Source organism: Lipomyces arxii, assembly GCF_038497795.1.
Source record: "Lipomyces arxii strain Phaff 12-163 unplaced genomic scaffold V1512scaffold_27, whole genome shotgun sequence".
In the NCBI taxonomy this organism is placed as follows: Eukaryota; Fungi; Ascomycota; class Lipomycetes; order Lipomycetales; family Lipomycetaceae; genus Lipomyces; species Lipomyces arxii.
The window spans coordinates 21788-36524 of NW_027117726.1; the positions used below are offsets into that span (position 1 = coordinate 21788).

At 44.3% G+C, this 14737-nt stretch overlaps 7 protein-coding genes across 7 annotated transcripts; 4 read left to right on the top strand and 3 right to left on the bottom strand.

The window, feature by feature from the left end:
* The first annotated feature begins 291 nt into the window (after window positions 1-291).
* Window positions 292-2879, top strand: V1512DRAFT_267665 (major facilitator superfamily domain-containing protein). The gene is made up of 6 exons (XM_066917327.1): window positions 292-502; window positions 556-719; window positions 776-954; window positions 998-1448; window positions 1499-2434; window positions 2485-2879. Exons 1-6 carry the CDS (start codon window positions 439-441, stop codon window positions 2737-2739), a joined length of 2049 nt encoding a protein of 682 aa, XP_066769405.1. The 5' UTR covers window positions 292-438; the 3' UTR covers window positions 2740-2879.
* Window positions 2880-2930: 51 nt separating this feature from the next.
* Window positions 2931-3905, top strand: V1512DRAFT_267666 (carbon-nitrogen hydrolase). The gene is made up of 2 exons (XM_066917328.1): window positions 2931-3097; window positions 3141-3905. The coding sequence occupies exons 1-2, from the start codon at window positions 2953-2955 to the stop codon at window positions 3869-3871; spliced, it is 876 nt and encodes a 291-aa protein (XP_066769406.1). The 5' UTR covers window positions 2931-2952; the 3' UTR covers window positions 3872-3905.
* Window positions 3840-4811, bottom strand: V1512DRAFT_267668 (40S ribosomal protein uS13). Its single transcript, XM_066917329.1, has 4 exons — window positions 4676-4811; window positions 4581-4624; window positions 4334-4456; window positions 3840-4282 (listed from the first exon to the last, which is right to left on the bottom strand). The coding sequence occupies exons 1-4, from the start codon at window positions 4676-4678 to the stop codon at window positions 3988-3990; spliced, it is 465 nt and encodes a 154-aa protein (XP_066769407.1). The 5' UTR covers window positions 4679-4811; the 3' UTR covers window positions 3840-3987.
* A 474-nt stretch (window positions 4812-5285) lies between these two features.
* Window positions 5286-10884, bottom strand: V1512DRAFT_267671 (uncharacterized protein). Its single transcript, XM_066917330.1, has 5 exons — window positions 10319-10884; window positions 10213-10270; window positions 8859-10162; window positions 6118-8812; window positions 5286-6072 (listed from the first exon to the last, which is right to left on the bottom strand). Exons 1-5 carry the CDS (start codon window positions 10595-10597, stop codon window positions 5366-5368), a joined length of 5043 nt encoding a protein of 1680 aa, XP_066769408.1. The 5' UTR covers window positions 10598-10884; the 3' UTR covers window positions 5286-5365.
* A 235-nt stretch (window positions 10885-11119) lies between these two features.
* On the top strand, window positions 11120-12029 carry V1512DRAFT_272687 (SGNH hydrolase-type esterase domain-containing protein; the record flags this gene model as incomplete). The annotated part of the gene is made up of 4 exons (XM_066917696.1): window positions 11120-11222; window positions 11272-11396; window positions 11444-11822; window positions 11869-12029. The coding sequence occupies 4 exons, from the start codon at window positions 11120-11122 to the stop codon at window positions 12027-12029; spliced, it is 768 nt and encodes a 255-aa protein (XP_066769409.1).
* Window positions 12030-12602: 573 nt separating this feature from the next.
* On the top strand, window positions 12603-13585 carry V1512DRAFT_267675 (Got1/Sft2-like family-domain-containing protein). The gene is made up of 6 exons (XM_066917331.1): window positions 12603-12738; window positions 12786-12812; window positions 12867-12931; window positions 12983-13161; window positions 13207-13288; window positions 13333-13585. The coding sequence occupies exons 1-6, from the start codon at window positions 12717-12719 to the stop codon at window positions 13372-13374; spliced, it is 417 nt and encodes a 138-aa protein (XP_066769410.1). The 5' UTR covers window positions 12603-12716; the 3' UTR covers window positions 13375-13585.
* V1512DRAFT_267679 (profilin) lies at window positions 13529-14690 on the bottom strand. Its single transcript, XM_066917332.1, has 5 exons — window positions 14586-14690; window positions 14403-14456; window positions 14175-14272; window positions 13973-14107; window positions 13529-13918 (listed from the first exon to the last, which is right to left on the bottom strand). Exons 2-5 carry the CDS (start codon window positions 14413-14415, stop codon window positions 13784-13786), a joined length of 381 nt encoding a protein of 126 aa, XP_066769411.1. The 5' UTR covers window positions 14416-14456; window positions 14586-14690; the 3' UTR covers window positions 13529-13783.
* Window positions 14691-14737: the final 47 nt, after the last annotated feature.

The following is a 14737-nucleotide window of genomic DNA, read 5'->3' on the forward strand; positions in this document are numbered from 1 at the left end:
CCGTAGTTTATCAAACATGTCACGACAAACGTTAAAGCTAAAATAGACAAATTTTACGACAATTGCCTCGAAAATAAAGTGATACGTGCGATAAACAAAGTCAGAGTGTTTGCGTTGTGATACGACAAGACACAGAAAGTATCTGGAAAGTTGTGCTTTGACTGCAGATCTGTCGCACCAAAACGCAGGGGTAAATATATAAGGAATGACAGAATGAAAAACAGTAAACTAGGTTGCTGTTGCCATAGCAACCGTATATTCTGACACAAAACAGCGTGCGGCGCAGTTGCATACGTCATTTTGCCTCACTCTATGTCTGATAAAGCCCGGACCCGAGCGTTTCGTGCGCCTTTGAACGATGATTATATGAGACTTTGAAACTCATACACAACTTTCAACTTCACAACTCTTTTGCCGTTCATTCGTTATACACACATAATGCCGCGTCGATTTGTATTGGGCATTCTACAGCCTGAAGAAGGAGAATATGACGGAATTACAGGTACGTTTAGCGACTTATTAGGGGCGAATCAAGCTTACACATGCTGTCAACAGGCACAGTTGCTATGATTGCAAATCCTGAAGGAGAAAAAGAAGACACTACAAATGGGGTATCTAATTATGTGAATAATCATTCAACAACTTCAAAAAGACCTGAAAAGACCAGAAATGGTATCATTCTCCATCCACAGCCCCGCGACGACCCAAATGATCCTCTGGTATGTGACATACGTTGTCTTGAAATAATGATAGCAACGCGTACTAATCAACACAGAATTGGCCGACTTGGAGACGAGATGCTGCATTAGCTGTAATTGGATTCCATTGCTTCATTGGTGGTGGCCAATCACCTATTTTAGCTGCTGGTTTCTCTACTTTGGCACAGCAGTTCGAAGTCTCTCTTTCAACCTTGGCATATTTGGTGGGTGCATTCATGCTGGCATTGGGGTTCGGGTAGGTATAGTTAATAGTGGTTGAGCCTATAGCTGACAATTAGATCGGTAATGATGTCTCCAATTGCTATCTTGTACGGTAAGCGGTTTGCCTATATTATGGGTGCTGCATTATTTTTTATATGCGCATTATGGGCTGGAGGATCGCATTCGTACGGGTCTCTCTTAGCGGCTCGTATCATCATGGGTTTCGGCGTATCTCCATGTGAATCTTTACCAAGTGCAACCATTGCTGAAATCTACTTTTTGCACGAAAGAGCTTATAGACTGGGTTTGTATACGTTGCTGCTGCTAGGCGGTAAAAATATTGTGCCTTTAGTATCTGCATTCATTATTCACAATCTTGGATGGAACTGGGTGTTCTGGATTGTCGCCATTATTGTCGGATTCGATCTTGTCATGATCTTTTTCTTCGTTCCGGAAACTTGGTTTGAGCGCAATCCGGTTCCACATGACAAGCGAAGTCAAATGGAGACAATGAGTGCTCGTGAAGCTGTACGTAGTACTTGTTTCTTATAGCAAAGCTTAACTGACGTCTTATTTAGCGCGCGCGGTCATTGACATCGCGATCGAAAACTTCACTAAATGCGAGCTTATCGGCATATCCACAACATAGTGACTATTTTGACAGACAGTACCATGGAATTGACGAACAGGTGAATCATCCAGAAAAATCGAGTTCATCTGACGATTCTGAAAAGACCGACACTGGTGAAAAGATAGCTGAGCCAATCACTCCCAACACCCCAATGAGACCTATTCCTCTCAGGTTGCAAAATATTACGCCAGGTGGAACTTTTAAAGGCTTCTCGTCTCCAACTCCGTCACCGGGCATTGCATCTCCAATGAGTCCAAGAAGCGAAGCTACAGTTCCGTCGCCGCCAATGTCACCCTTGTCACCAATGTCTGCCATGAGCCCGAGCCGTCGTGCCCATTTCAGCCCTGAACTCGAAGCAAACCTAAGCGTTGCATCGGCGTTCAACCCGAAAAAGCCGTTTCGTGAAGAGTTGAAGATATTTCAAGGCAAGTTGACTCATGACACTTGGTGGAAAGCTGCACTGCGACCGTTTGTCTTGTTTGCTTATCCTGCAATTCTGTACGCCACATTTATGTATTCTTTAAGTGTTGTTTGGCTTATTGTCATGTCCGAGACGCTTTCGGAGATCTTCAAGAATGAGCCATACAACATGAGCTCGACTGGTGTTGGCTTGTTATACGTCAGTCCGTTTGTCGGTGGTATCTTAGGGACAGCTGTGGCAGGGCGGATTTCGGATATAATTGTCCGATACATGACCCGCCGTAACAATGGTACGTACGAGCCCGAGTTCCGACTGATAATGGTGGCAACTGTTGCGATTAGTGTGTCTATTGGACTGATGGGATTTGGATGGTCTACTCAAGTTGGAGATTTATGGATTGTACCGACCATTTTTTTTGGTATCATTAGTTTCGGCTGTTGTTTGGGGAGTACTACCGCTATTGTAAGTTTCTGTGCGTTGAAACAGTAAGCAACGACAATTAACTTGTTTAGACTTTTGCGGTTGATTCATACAAGATATATGCTGGTGAGGCACTAGTGACAATAAACTTCACCAAGAATCTTCTTGGGTTTGTGTTTTCCATCTTCACCAACATTTTTCTTGCCAGCGCGGGAAGTCGGACGACGTTTCTTACTTTCGGAGGAATCCAGCTTGTGCTGTGCGTTCTCGCCATTCCAATGTACATATACGGCAAGACTGCAAGACGATGGACGGATCAGACTCAACTTATGCGATACCTTACTTGATTTTTTTTTGCTTTTTTACGTGTGAATGCTTTGTCGTGTGATATGGATTGCGTGAATGGTATATTTGGGCGGGATTTGAGTACATTATTAGAAAATGATGCATTTTTTGTTATGTAAAATAGACATGAATTCGTGATTGTTCACTGTCGATGCCATTGTGAGCCGCACTAGTAATACGTCAAAATGCGGTAGACAAGACAATATCAACCGAAAATGCCTCCTCAATTGCTCACAGAAACGCTAAAGGTAGCGTTACTACAACTAGCAGCGACTGCAGACAAAGCGCGAAATTTGTCACGCGTGAAAGAGCACGTTTTAAAAGCTGCTTCAAACGGCGCAAAGCTGATTGTGTTGCCAGGTATGAAGAATCACAATTCAATGAACAACAGCTAAGTAATCAGAATGCTTCAATTCACCATACGCTGTCTCTGCATTTCCAGACTATGCTGAACCCATTCCATTAGGTGAGACCACGAAGTTCCTGTCTGAGCTCGCAAAGGAGACTTCAACGTACTTGATCGGGGGATCGATACCTGAGCGGGGCAGCGACGGCAAGTTATTTAATACCAGTTTGAGTTTTTCACCCCTTGGCAATCTGATTGCAAAGCACCGTAAAGTACACTTGTTTGACATTGACATTCCTGGCAAAATCAAGTTCAAGGAATCAGAAGTCTTGACTGGGGGCGACAAGGTCACCGTGTTTGATATCCCGCCGTATGGCAAGGTCGGACTTGCAATCTGCTACGATATAAGGTTTCCTGAGCTCGCGTCTATCGCGGCTAGAAAAGACGGCGTGTTTGCGATGATTTATCCCGGCGCGTTCAATACGACGACCGGGCCTTTGCACTGGGACCTGCTTGGCCGAGCACGCGCTGTCGACAATCAAATCTACGTGTTGATGTGTTCACCAGCTCGAGATCTGTCGGCTGGGTACCATGCCTACGGCAGTTCTATGGTCGTTGATCCCAACGCACTCATTCTCGCTCAAGCAAAGGAAGGCGAAGAAATTGTGTATGCCGAGCTTCAACCAGGAAGAATTGAAGAAGTCAGGGGCGGTATTCCCGTCACTGCCCAGAGACGATATGACGTGTACCCAGACATCAATAGCCAAGTAAAAACGTCTGCATTATAACATAGTATAATTAAATAATCCATTACAGACTATAGTATGACATTCCTGCTAAATACAAGACACATATAAAACGAAAACATGCCCATTTTTTTTCCATAATACACAGCGCGCTCCGTCTATTTCTTCTTGCTGACACCAACAGTCTTTCCCTTTCGGCCAGTGGTCTTTGTGTGCTGACCTCTGACACGGAGACCCCAGTAGTGTCGCAGACCTCTGTGAGCACGGATCTTCTTTAGTCTCTCGAGATCATCACGGAGCTTAGAGTCAAGCTGGTTAGCAAGAACCTGGGTGTCCTTGCCATCGACAAAGTCACGCTGACGGTTAAGAAACCACGCGGGAATCTTGTACTGAGTAGGGTTCTGGATGATGGTGACAATTCGCTCGAGCTCTTCAACGGTAAGCTCACCAGCTCTGAATACCGGTTAACCTCTTATATTCCTCAATCACGATAGTCTTTCTTACCTCTTCTCCAAGTCAACATCAGCCTTCTTGCAGACCAAGTTGGAGTAACGACGACCAACACCCTTGATCAAAGTCAATGCGTACATAATCTTGATCTTTCCATCAACGTTGGTGTTGAGGAGACTAAACAATCAGCTGTTACTCACACATAACCATTCCAAACCCAATCACATATCAGTCTCCGTCTGATTCTTCAACCATTCTGACCCTCGTGACTGAGAACTTGAAATACACATCGACAACGTACCGTAAGATATGCTGGAAGCTGGACTTTTCTGGGAGGACGAACGACTACAACATTAGACATGAACACAACATACAAATCATTCACTTTGCACACACCATTTTGACAAAGAGTTTGACCGCTTTCAGTGTAGGTTGACTTAAAATGCTGTCGAGATCGTTCAATACACAAATTGTGATGTGGTTCCCAGCGCACACCGCAACCCTGCTCACTAGTCAAAACCCTACTATTGTAAAAAAAGCAGTCACGCTACAGCCCTACTCGTTCAAATGGAACTATAATATCAGGTTAGGGCTGGTACTATTAATGCATAGATGCGACTTTATTTGGCCCTAACCTATACTGTTCAGTTCGCACTCTCCAGCCTCAACGCTGTGAAGTCAGTGTAATCACGCCTTAACCCTGAAAATTATAGCGAATCTGAAACTTGTGTAGACTGCTGTCTTTAGGAAGTGTTTGTCGAGGTTAGTTTTATGACGCTTACCAAAGACGTGAAGCAGTGAGTATTGTTTTGGTATATTGGAAGCAGGTGGGCAAATTTGGAGAGAGTGTAAATTCTGTTAGGGAAGGATGTTTTAACTCACTAAAGCCGATGACAGTGGGACGGCCGTTGTTGTATGTCCTTTATTTTACTCACGTTCATTCTCCGGGTTTAATGTGGGCTCAACATGCGTAGTTCTATAGCAAAAGTAGAGCATTACCCTATGTTGTCAACTGATGCGTTCATCATATACTATACATTATGATATTGATCTTAAGACTTTTGTTTTGTCTCATATAGAGACCATTTACTCTTCGGATTCCACGACAGAAGTCTCTTCTGTCTCTGTAGTCTCCACTACAACATCCGTAGTCTCCGCGGCAACATCTGTCGTCTCCGACTTTTCATCCACCCCTTCTGTCGACTCCTGTGTCTTCATCTTGAACGCGCCTAAGGTGTTAAACCCTTCCAACGTAGTTGGCGGCATGAACCGTTCCAATCGTTTCCAGGTCTGGCTCCACAGTTCCAACTTCTTCTCGTCGCCCTGTGCTTGATCGGGCTGCACGAGGAACTCGGAAGAACTCATGACCAGTAGCACGTTCTTCAACGACTCCGCAACCGCTTCTTCGAGATTGTCTCGCGGACTGCTGTTCATCAACCGGTCCATCATGTCTAAAATACGCAGCCACAAATCCAACATGCCTTCCCACGCTGACAGCCGCTCGAGGTAGTATAAAAACACCTTACACAGCAACGATGAAGCTTGTAGCCTTGTTTCTCCCATACCCCGCGGATCAGACTGGTACACCTCTGGTCGTAGCAAGCCTGAAATCAGCGGAAACAAAACAGTTCCAAACACAGCGGTCCATTCAAAGTCGTCGTATGTCGCCGAAAGCTCAGGAGACAAAAGTGTTCGCTGCAAACAACCAAAAGCCTGTTGTCGCACTTCTCTGCACGCGTTAAGACATTGAAGTAACAGTCCGTCCAAAATAGGAAACCAAAGCGTAGTCCATCCTAAACATGTTAATATACTAAACTGTTTTAGTACTAAACTCCTACCATCGTCTCGATCAAGGTTCAGTTCTGCAATCAAATATTTCACTTGTGTCCTAAACGCGTTGATGACCTTAACCGCCTTGACGGCGCGATCAACCACATCCGCAAACGGTCTGCTCATGCCCGGATACATGCCGGCAGCCACAGCAGCATTAACTTCAGCAGCAGTCATTCTCTTGCCATTGATCATCGCGCTGCCACGAACACTATCTTCGCTGCTCCGCACACTGCTGCTTCCATTGCTCGACGGCTTGTAGTTGCCCAGAGTGCTATAGTTCCGACGATCGTTCTGAGCTGTTCGCTGACCACTTGTCGGCTTGGTCTTTGAAATCGTACTCACAGCGTGGTTTGTGATTGGGGGAGTTGACGAATGCGCATTTCGACGAATCATACTACCGTGACGATCATGCAGCTGCTCCCAGTCACAGCCGATACTACCCGCACTGGCAAAAGCACCAAGTATATCGATCACTGCCTGGAAATTTACACTAGACTGAATCAACCGCTCACCGTCTTCCTTTATGACCGTCTCGCCATCAATCTCGACCGGCTCCGCGATCTCTTCAACAATCTCGAAAATCATCACCGCAGCCTCAGAATTATCCAGCAATGCTTCAAGCGTTTTCCAGAACGTCTGCTCTGGTGCATCAAGCAGCACCAATTTCACTTCCTTCGGAGCCTCCTGGAAGCAGTTAATGATCGCCTTGGCTAAGGCATGACCAGTTTCCCGCAAGATTAAGCTGTCGACACCAGCCAACGACATGAAAACCTCTCCACTCAATGTGCGGATGTCGTTCAGCTTGTCGGATGTTTTCGCTGCCGAGTAATCACTAATGACGCGACGTAAAAGCACCAAAAGATAACAAGCTACGCGCCCTGTAACCACAGAGTATACGTTGTCGGCGTTGCTCAAAACCTGCTTGAAAGTCTCCATCAGAGTCCCACGCAGAGTAGTCAAACATTCGTGATCTTTCAATACCAAGCATATCGCCATCTCAAGCACATATATACTCAATGGCGCAAAAGATGGCATAGATTTTTCAGCAGCAGCAGAAGATGAAGCCGAAGTATCCGCATTAAATCCGCCGTCAGACGCACCGTCACTTGTCAACTCAGTTCGTAAAGCAAGGAACGGCTTGCGTTGCTGCAGAACCACGGCTTCTTCTAGTAGTGACTTGAGCATGTACTGCACATCACCAGGCCCCAAACCGGAGATATTGTTAAAAATCTCACTAAGATTGCAAGAGTTAACACAGTCAACGGTACAGAGCGTGCTCTCCAGTTCTTCATCAGTTGGCTCAGGTGGACCGTCAACAGCATAACTAGACAGATATGACGACAATGTGGAAAATAAGCCATTGTCCTTAGCATCGTTCCGCTTGATCACGTTCGCAGGAACAATAACTGGAATTGGCAGGACGTCCAGATTATCTTGCAGTTCAGAGAAGTATGGTGAAATTAAGGAGCTGGTAAACAAGTTCAGCCAGATGTGAATTATCTCCTTCCAGCCCGACCGAATCAAGCTCTCATTCCCACGCACAACTCTAAATAAAACAACAGTTGCCAACTGAGCTTTGTAATTCCGGCCAAATCGAACAGACAGATCACTAACTGTTATACTACTGCCGTCGACTTGAATTTCTGTGGAGTCCGCAGTGTTGCTTGTCGTCAGCTCACCCGTAAGAGTTGAAATCTTGGATAGACACAGGACAATATGATCGAGCACTTCAGTAATATTGTACTTTGTGGCTATCCGAGCACAGTGATCGAAACCGGTAATGACACGCATGAACACCATATCGTCAGTTGCAGATGTAAAGACGTATGCCAATGTTGCAACTACAGGCTTCCACGTCGCTCTAAACATTTCTGCGTCATAGATGTTGGTGTTATTGCACTCAATGAGCTCGTCTGCCATTTTCGCTTTTTGCAACAGCTCCTTCCACGCATAATCGAAACCTGCTTGATTGTTATGCTCTTCAGGCATAATAATTTCGGTGGTTTTGATCGCCTTGTAAATAGACTGCAGATATTCTTGATTGAAATCCTGGTTGTCGTTCACTCGGCGCAAATTATTTTTGTACTGCTCAACTGTCATTCTGTTCTTTACTTGCGGGTTGTGCAAATCAGTGTTAAGCATGATGACAGAGAAGCTCAGCACAAATGCAGCATCTTTGTTGGCGATGTCAGTTGTTCCAAACTCACAGTACCGCTCAGAAAACTTCTCAACAACCCGCTCAATTTGCTGCGCTTCTCCAGGAAGCCTAAAGCTTTCGAGAAGCTCACGCAATCCGACGTCTATCCGTTTATCAGTAAAGTCAAAACTATCGATAAAACAGTCAAGAATTTCCTTGTTTGATGGTTTGGCCAAATACTCTCCCAGCAGTTTTTTACTGACTCGCGATGTCTGTCGTAAAAACGTCGCAATTGATTGTGGACTCGTCGAGTCAATGATTCCATTATCAGCTAAGAATTGAATTCCTTTTTTTGGATTATCGTTGAATTTAGAAGCGCCCTGGATAACGATTTGCTTTTTGTTCCGTCGGTCTAATAACTCGCTGACAGGCGGGTGTCTAGACTCTGCTTGCGGTTCCATTTCAAGCCTGTCGGCTATGAATGAGACGTAAGAAAGTAAGGCATCAAGACACAAAGGTGGAACATTCGGTGTAGACCATGCTGCAGCATCTGGGAAAGCATTCTATATTGTTAGTACTGCCCCATAGCATGGCGAACGACAATCATACCCGACTTAGCAAGCCAACCAAATCCTCGCAAAGATCCATCCGATCGACGTCGCAATCATAGTTGACAAACAGATCAACCATATAACTCGGGATTCGGGTCAGTCCACTAAGACATTCAACCATAGTCTCCCGTGCATCGGGGCCACGCATTCCGCCTTCCATTCCTAAACGTTGTCGTTCTTTAAGAGGCACAGGCGTGCTTGTACCTGAAGTGCTACCTAAAGACGCAGTTGATGCCGTCCTAAGTGCATTCTTCGGCAGCTGAGGGACGCCGTCATACAGAACCGGATCAATGCCCGGCTCCTTTGGTATTTCAACGCGCAACTGAAGACATGATATCATATAAGATAGTAAAAGTTCTTGCTGTAACTTCAAATGCTGACGCATGGTATGCATGATTGTAGAAGACACTCGCAATGCAGTCTGTAAAATTTGTGGAGAGTCATATCGCACGAGCTGGAAAAGATAACGACATAGGTCATCAATAGCCAGTGCCCGTAATGATGCATGAGCCGCTATAGTCGAGCCGGCGACCTCGAACGCCACGTCAATAATTCTGAGAGCCATAACGCGCATCTGATCTGTATGTTGACGGTCATGTGGATCTAGTAAAGAGATTAAAACTCTCAGCAGTTCACGAATAGACGGTAAACCGTAAGGTTTAAGATCGACATCTGCATATGTGTCGACTGCGCTCTCGGTTGGGAGTCGGTGTATCTCATCATCAGACGGTGATGGGGTGTTTAAAGATTCGTATGTTGCAGTAGTATTAGGTATTGCCGTCACAGGTTCTCCCATCTGTACATTGTTGACGTTTCCACTACTGATAGTCGTCATCTCTTCGACGGATGATGAATTCGAAGATGTTTCTAATTGTTTCAGCAATTCGAATGCACGCTGACACATTGTGACCATTGACATTTCAGCAGATCGGCGTAGCATTTCGCTCAATCGCATCTGACAGCACATACTCAGCCCGGTCTCCATCATTTCACACACACTCTCATCTGATAAAAGGTCACCACCGATACCGCACATCATGGTTTCCATTAGTCTCAGAATGCGCAAAAGAACGACCTCGTCTTGGGCTGAATCAGAAGCTTCAAATCTGCAGTGTGTTATTGCTGAAGAAAGCAATTGCATGGCCAATGGTAGTCTGGGCGATGAAGTTGAGATAATTCTGTATGAGAAGAACTTGGTGATGGCATTGAGTGCCAAAGACGTTATCGGCCCAGTGATTGATGACGATCGAATCACCTGGAGAAACGGTTGAAACAAACTTGGGGTGTCAAATGTCGACATGTCTAGGCATTATGTGTCAGCTACAGCGACATCGAGCAAAGACCATGCTTACCGCGACGATCAGCTAAATCGGCTCTTAGCTTCGAGAATCCGGTCATGAGCGGATTGTCCTAATTAGTGGTCAATTTTGTCCGCAACTTACACCGATGCAAACATACTTGGGTAGTTCGAGTCCGCTTTGTGCGTAGTCCCAGTCGTGAAATCAGACTGATGTCCTCAATATCAGGACCGTCACTTACTCCTGATGAGCCAAGTATGGCTGCAACTCCAGACTGTGCCCATCGAGCATTCTTGCGCATTGCCGACGTAACTGTGATACATTCGCTTATAACAAGAGAGATTGGATCTATTGCGATAGGACATGACTGCGGTAGAGACGACTTTCGTGGAGGTATGTCGTCGGGGAAGGGTAACGGAGTCCCTGGTGCTGACGACATTTGAAATCCGCACTATAAACTGTATCTCTATTCTGTTAAGCCGATAAAAACACTTATAACAAATTCTAGAACCCCCCGCGTCTTTAATAATGAGAAACAGCGGTAAGTATTGATTGTCTAAGGCGATATGTAAGTACATATTTTGCCCTTACCCACTTCTCCTGCGGCGGACTCCAAACAGGTCCCAGCTGTGTAGTGTAGCTTGGATCTTGTGCAGATTACGCTTGAGATTTATACGTGATTATTAGTGATAATTGAACTGTATTTTGAGTTAATGTACCTTATTGTACCTTCTTGTAGTAGTCAATTGTATAGTATAGTACAATTGGTCAATGTGTTTAAATAAGTGTTATGGGTACTGCAGTACAATCTATGCACCGTAATGAACAAGCTGTTCTAACCCCCCAGAATACCTACCGCCTTGCCTGAACTCCGGTTCGGACTCAACACAAAGAATCTCGACTACACTCCACAATTGCCCTATAAATTGGTTCAAATTGTCGATTCCAGTAGAATACAGCAATGGCTTTGCAATACGATAAAATTCTTTTTTTTGGAGACTCAATTACACAGTACGCCTACAATCAAGACAATGGCTTCTGCGTTGGTCCTGCACTTCAAGACCGTGAGTGAACTAGGGAGTGTATAGACCACATAACTAATCAATTGAAAAGTCTATACACGCAAGCTTGATGTTGTTCAACGTGGGTTCAGTGGGTATAATTCTGACCACGCTGCTTTAATGATTGATAAGATCATTGAGGCCGAGACTACTTTCACTTCAAAAATTAGGCTGATGGTATAGCACACGTAGAACAAGTGGGAATGAAGCTAAATTAGCTATAGATTGTGTTTTTTGGTACCAATGATTCAGTGCAGCCCAAGAACGTTGTCCAGCATGTCCCCATACAGCGATTCAAACAGAACATGCACAAAATCTATGACAGCGCGACCAAGGCCGGAAGCAAAGTCATTTTTATTGGGCCAGGTCCATTGAATGCACATGTTTGGAAAATTGGCAGAGAAGACCGTTATGACGACAGAACGACGCTTCAAGCACGAGAGTACTGTGACGCTGCCATTAGCGTCGGTAAAGAACTTGGAGCTCCAGTGATTCCATTGTGGTACGCCATGATGGCCGATCTGGGCTGGAAAGAAGGTGATACTATTTACGGCTTGTTGGAAGAGAGCGAGGAGAATCCGTTAAAAGCATACCTCAACGACGGTAAGTTGCAAGTCCAAGACTCATAGTTCCGCTAATGAAATTCCAGGACTCCATTTTGCTGGCCCTGGTTACAAGGTTGAGTTTAATGAGATTGTCAAGGCTATAAAGGAGAATTATCCTGAATTGGATCCGGATAATATCCCAATGAAGCTTCCGTTATGGGACCAGATCACATCGATTGACGACCTTAAGAAGGCTTTAGAATAGAGACGCCGCCTTGTGTGTTATACAACATAGAGTAGATAGAGAATTGGTTTTCTATATAACACTTCTCACTATATGTATAAAAAACACTTCTCATTATGTCCATCTTAGATCTCGATGAACGGCCACACAAAATCAGGGGGGTGTTTTAAAAAGCTTAATTTGAACCAGGGGGGAGAGAGGGTTGGGATGCGCAGTTAACCATCTCACAGCAATTGACATAGAGCACTACGAATAACGATAGAAGATAGGTGATTACTCTATAGAACCAACTGGTAATTTACTATATACTAGAATGTGTTTAGTCGGGAGGAATGGTAAAAAATGAGTAGAATTACAGCCAATTAATGTTGCATTTCAGAGTATAAGCGAAATCTTACCACTTGTTTGAGCATATACATTTTACGAATAGTTGTATATGACTTAATATTGCTTATAACTGCCTAAACATTATAAAATCACCATATATAGTCAACAAATGTACCGGATGTAGACAAAGAGAGTGGTCGCGGTGGTTCGTGTGATAGATAGATACCCTTAACCGCACGACCCATGCGCTGATGCATACCATAAACTAAACGACACGGACATAATACTCAATTACAACAAGATACTTCCAATTCTTTATAAGAAACTCAACAGAAGCTAATAGTGCTATAATTATCACTATTATAGAGAAGTGAATTGAAAATGTGGCTTTCAGATATGCAAAGTACGTATTTAAGCTGGCCGGGCTGCTCATATTAACATTCAAACTAGAGATTGGAGTGGGATTCATCGCAGCAGGTATGGCAGTAACAAAGTCAATGGCTCTAAGTATTGCAATCTAACGTAAGACAGGGTGTTTTTTTTTGTTATTAGGAGTGCTGACGTTGTTTGATACTTCCCTACTGGCATTTGGCAACGTATGGCATATAATTCATCCCTTGTCTAGAAATGCTAACAACAATTATCAGATATTGTTCATAGCCGGTCTAATTTTTTTAATTGGACATAGACGAGCACTTGGATTTTTTACTCAGCGACGGAAAATACGCGGCACGATATGCTTCTGTTTCGGTATATTCATGATCCTGCTGAAGCGGCCTATCACCGGATTCATAATCGAGCTGTTTGGTGTGCTTGGTTTGTTCGGGTATGTACTTGTACGTTGAACTAGTACTAGCTTACGGTTTTTCAGTGACTTCTTCTCGCTCATTATCTCGTTCTTGCGGTCAGTGCCGTTTATTGGTCCTGTATTGTCAAATCCATTAATAGCACCGGTCAGTACTACTTACAACGCAAGACGCTTTTCTGACATATTTAGACTATCGACCGTCTTGCGGGTATCCGTGTGTTACCAGTTTAAACACAACGACATGTGCGGTAATACAAAGGAGGATGTGGAAAAGGGGAAATTGCATATGCTTTGGACTGTTCCAAGCAACTGTACGATATATAATAAGCGTGTGGCCAAACCCTTGCAAAGCGAATACAGGAAAGTTTGGTAGATTTGTATCTAAGTTTTAATATGGCATAGTTGCCTTGTACACTAAATTATCACGATCATTGTGACCGCTGCAGCTATATTTCTCATCACAAAGCTTGAGCGTTCGTATATTAGTATATCGTACCGAAGCATGACTGCACCGACAACTATGCACGCAAACATTACGCAACTACATTCACGACATTTCAAAAACAACATCCAACTAACTTGTTCGTATCCTCAATCAATCTGACATAAAAAAAATATACAAATGTGCTACTACAACCCTTTAGTATCCGACGCTAATGAGGTAGTCTGCAAGCTGCTCAACGATCTTTGTCGCCTCACCGGGCTGGACACCTTCGGGATAATGTGCGAGTAGTATGGCCTGTGTCGTTCTCACAATAACGAGACCCTCAGCGCCCTTTGAATGGTGTTAGTTTGATCCTCAGGCAATTCTAAAAACAACCCAACACACCTTCTTCCCGTAGATACTCCTCTCATCGGCGCGGAGCAAAAAGTACTTGACTCCCTGAGCGTGAAGACCTTTGGCCTGTAAACCTGCCGAGTTGTCAAACCCTTGTCGGATCTCCGACAATTCAGCAGCGGAAAGCTAAAACTCCGTTAGTCATATGCTCAAATGTCATTATCTGCATCTCTGCATGCTTAAATCTCCATACATCAAATCCAGCAGACTTAGCCCACACACTGTCTCCAGCCTTAGAGTAAATAGCAGCCTTGTCGACCTTGTACGAACCAACGAGATTATCAATATAAGCTACATTCACCAACAGTCAGCAACAGTCCAACACAAGCACACAAAACCGAAATGACATGGATCCCGACAAGTAATTATCCGTGCCAGACTTCAAGTCACACGGTGTCTCTCAAACCACAAGAATCCTTACCTTGCCACGACATTGTTCTTATATTATGAATTAAATAATATACGTTTTAAATTTCTAAACACGTCCGTTAGCTCAATGATTTTACATACTCTCCATCACGGACACGCGCCTGTCCTATCCGACCAACAAGAACAGCTGACGGTCCGAGTAAATCACCGCAATATCTATAAAACTAAGTCATACCTTTTAAGCCTGCAAAACAAATAAACCAAAAGGCGGAAATATACACTTTCAGATACGAACAGGAAGGCGTTGCCGAAACTTTCTTATAGTTCACCTCGACTTCCTCTACACTCTCTGGCTCTTTTTACTCCAAACACTCCGTCTATAATTGC

What these genes read in the sequence shown, in the direction of transcription:
- V1512DRAFT_267675 (XM_066917331.1), top strand. Translation starts at nt 12,717, where the DNA reads ATGTGGCTTTCAGATATGCAAA. An exon ending in CCCTACTGGCATTTGGCAAC is followed by an intron (nt 12,932 to 12,982) that starts GTATGGCATATA and finishes AACAATTATCAG; the next exon opens with ATATTGTTCATAGCCGGTCT. An exon ending in GGTGTGCTTGGTTTGTTCGG is followed by an intron (nt 13,162 to 13,206) that starts GTATGTACTTGT and finishes ACGGTTTTTCAG; the next exon opens with TGACTTCTTCTCGCTCATTA.
- V1512DRAFT_267671 (XM_066917330.1), bottom strand. Translation starts at nt 10,597, where the DNA reads ATGTCGTCAGCACCAGGGACTCCGTTACCCTTCCCCGACGACATACCT. An exon ending in AGCGGACTCGAACTACCCAA is followed by an intron (nt 10,271 to 10,318) that starts GTATGTTTGCAT and finishes ACCACTAATTAG; the next exon opens with GACAATCCGCTCATGACCGG. An exon ending in GAACCTTGATCGAGACGATG is followed by an intron (nt 6,073 to 6,117) that starts GTAGGAGTTTAG and finishes TAACATGTTTAG; the next exon opens with GATGGACTACGCTTTGGTTT.
- V1512DRAFT_267679 (XM_066917332.1), bottom strand. An exon ending in CTAAGTCTGCTGGATTTGAT is followed by an intron (nt 14,108 to 14,174) that starts GTATGGAGATTT and finishes ACGGAGTTTTAG; the next exon opens with CTTTCCGCTGCTGAATTGTC. An exon ending in GGAGTATCTACGGGAAGAAG is followed by an intron (nt 13,919 to 13,972) that starts GTGTGTTGGGTT and finishes CACCATTCAAAG; the next exon opens with GGCGCTGAGGGTCTCGTTAT.
- V1512DRAFT_267665 (XM_066917327.1), top strand. Translation starts at nt 439, where the DNA reads ATGCCGCGTCGATTTGTATTGGGCATTCTACAGCCTGAAGAAGGAGAA. An exon ending in ATGCTGGCATTGGGGTTCGG is followed by an intron (nt 955 to 997) that starts GTAGGTATAGTT and finishes GCTGACAATTAG; the next exon opens with ATCGGTAATGATGTCTCCAA. An exon ending in CAATGAGTGCTCGTGAAGCT is followed by an intron (nt 1,449 to 1,498) that starts GTACGTAGTACT and finishes CGTCTTATTTAG; the next exon opens with CGCGCGCGGTCATTGACATC.
- V1512DRAFT_267666 (XM_066917328.1), top strand. Translation starts at nt 2,953, where the DNA reads ATGCCTCCTCAATTGCTCACAGAAACGCTAAAGGTAGCGTTACTACAA. An exon ending in AAAGCTGATTGTGTTGCCAG is followed by an intron (nt 3,098 to 3,140) that starts GTATGAAGAATC and finishes CTAAGTAATCAG; the next exon opens with AATGCTTCAATTCACCATAC.
- V1512DRAFT_267668 (XM_066917329.1), bottom strand. An exon ending in AGCTTCCAGCATATCTTACG is followed by an intron (nt 4,457 to 4,580) that starts GTACGTTGTCGA and finishes CTGATTGTTTAG; the next exon opens with TCTCCTCAACACCAACGTTG. An exon ending in GATGTTGACTTGGAGAAGAG is followed by an intron (nt 4,283 to 4,333) that starts GTAAGAAAGACT and finishes ACCGGTATTCAG; the next exon opens with AGCTGGTGAGCTTACCGTTG.